At 41.1% G+C, this 2,266-nt stretch overlaps 1 protein-coding gene across 2 annotated transcripts in view; it reads left to right on the top strand.

Annotated features, from left to right (window-relative positions):
- The first annotated feature begins 646 nt into the window (after positions 1 to 646).
- The window catches only part of zgc:65997 (C-factor), a 4,045-nt gene continuing 2,425 nt past the window's right edge, over positions 647 to 2,266 (top strand). Inside the window, exons 1-4 of one of the 2 annotated variants that reach the window (XM_014005185.1) lie at positions 647 to 674; positions 936 to 1,234; positions 1,473 to 1,650; positions 1,780 to 1,874. In XM_014005185.1, coding sequence (XP_013860639.1) covers positions 662 to 674; positions 936 to 1,234; positions 1,473 to 1,650; positions 1,780 to 1,874 — 585 coding nt within the window. In that variant the 5' untranslated portion in view covers positions 647 to 661. Of the gene's footprint in view, positions 675 to 891; positions 1,235 to 1,472; positions 1,651 to 1,779; positions 1,875 to 2,266 lie in introns of those variants that run through there. The other variant, XM_014005184.1, reaches the window with a different exon arrangement.

Below are 2,266 nucleotides of genomic sequence, written 5' to 3'. Positions count from 1 at the left end.
GGCAATAGCCACACGGACCAACGACAAGGACCAACGACATGAACCAACAGCATGGACCAACGACATCAAACGCATATGCAGCAAACGCATATGCAGCGAACGCATATGCAGCGAACACATATGCAACATAGACATATGCAACTTCTACATATGCAGCGAACACATATGCAACATAGACATGTGCAACTTCTGCATATGCAGCGAACACATATGCAACATAGACATGTGCAACTTCTACATATGCAGCGAACACATATGCAACATAGACATGTGCAACTTCTGCATATGCAGCAAACACATATGCAACTTCTACATATGCAGCGAACACATATGCAACATAGACATGTGCAACTTCTATGGGGTTCCATTTGTTTCAAAAATACGTAGAACTCTAACGTGTAGAGTGTCGTTGCTATGTGTCGTAGTATTGTTCATTTTATTTCCAGTCACATTTTTTACTAATTATTTTATTTTTGTATTTCATTATTTATTTTTGCTGTTTTTCCAACTACTTTATTTATTTATTCCAACTTTTTTTTCTTGACACATTATTCTACATTTATTTCCCATTATGAAAGGTTTGGTCCTCCATATTTTGCACGTACAGGGTTTTGTAAGCGTCTCATGACCTATTGGGGGCGCGCTTTGCTTGTTTTGAAACATGCTGCATTCAGGTAACTTTGTTAATTTTCATTTCCACATCAGGAATTCAATTACTTGTTTTATTAAGTCACAGTTTTGATGTGACTTTGCAATAAATAGTTTAGAACCTAACAATTAAAATAAGAACGAATGCTAATACAATATTTTAATAAGAGTAGACCAAGCTTCAACACATAAAAATGAATATTACGAGGCTCCAGGTGAAAAAGAAGGCAGCAAACACAACTTTGTTTCGTCACTTATCATGGCTGCTCCCGTCGCTCTCATTCAAGGAGCCAGCAGAGGGCTGGGCCTGGAGTTCTGCAAACAAATATTAAAGAAGAAAAGTTCCGCTGCTGTTTTAGCGACATGTCGAAACCCGGACGCTGCTGCCGAGCTGCGGGTCCTTGCTGGCCAACACCCGGGCAGGCTGACGGTTTTGAAGCTGGACGTGAACCTCGAGGAGGACATCCGCGCTGCAGCAGCGCTGGTTATGGGGGGCTTCGGTCGGCTGGATCTCCTCGTCAACTCCTCAGCGATGCTTCACCCCTCAGGGAGAGGAGAGACGAGCCTGAGGGATGTTTCTGCACAGGTAGAACAGAATGTTTCACATCAAAGTCTAGAAGTGTCAAGTTCCCTGTTAGTAAAATATCTCATGAATCACAGGATGGATTTTAATGAAACTTTCAAGAAATAAAGCATTGCAAGCACATCTACAACTGCCACGTGACGTTTGAAAACACATGAAGTTTTAGGTCTATAATGTGAACAAAAAGCTTATTCATAACTCTTGTTAAAACCAATAATTGTGACATCATTTTTCTCTTTAGGATGTCATTTCCACCTTCACGACCAACGCTGTGGGTCCCCTGGTGATGACCAGATATTTTGCCCCCCTCCTTCAGAAAGGAAGCGGTGGCTTTGGACAGCAACCTGCAGAGAAATCCCAGCAGCACAGTGGCATCATCGTCAACATCACAGCTAAAGTGGGCTCCATCGGAGACAACGGTATCTGCTGTCTTGCAGATGGTTTATGAACATTTGGAAGCTTCATCGCGGGTTTATTGTTACAAGAGAAAACACACAAGTTTATAAAACAGGTGTGTAATGATTCATCTTGTCCCAATCATTTGTCAGGACTTGGTGGGTGGTACAGCTACAGGATGTCCAAGGCAGCGCTCAACATGGCAACCAGGAATATATCTATAGAGCTGGGCCGCGGTCGACCCAAGGTGAGCGAGATTAAATTTGACATTACCGATACGTCTGTGATGGCTGAGAATGCTCACCTTGTGCAGCTTTAAGAAACATGTGCAAAGGATGGTAAATTAATATTAAAAACTAAAAGCTGCACAAGCATTTGCAAATTTAGTCTAATAATTGAAAACATGGATGAAATAAGAAATATGAAACAAATAAAATGCATACAAAGCAGAACACAGCTAAATGTATCTTGTCTATGTAACATTAGAATTTTCTGAGACAGTGGGCCTCATGCAAGAACATGTTCGTATTCTTATCCTAAATTTCTCTTACTTTTGTTCGTACAAAGGGTTCGTACGAACATGCCACGTCAGATTCAATAAACTCTTCTATTCTTCAGGAAAAGTGTGTAAATGAGCTG

Source organism: Austrofundulus limnaeus, unplaced genomic scaffold (assembly GCF_001266775.1).
Source record: "Austrofundulus limnaeus strain Quisiro unplaced genomic scaffold, Austrofundulus_limnaeus-1.0 Scaffold28, whole genome shotgun sequence".
NCBI classification, from domain to species: domain Eukaryota; kingdom Metazoa; phylum Chordata; class Actinopteri; order Cyprinodontiformes; family Rivulidae; genus Austrofundulus; species Austrofundulus limnaeus.
Note: the sequence above shows the minus strand (reverse complement) of the source record. Positions and strands in the feature narration are given on the sequence as shown.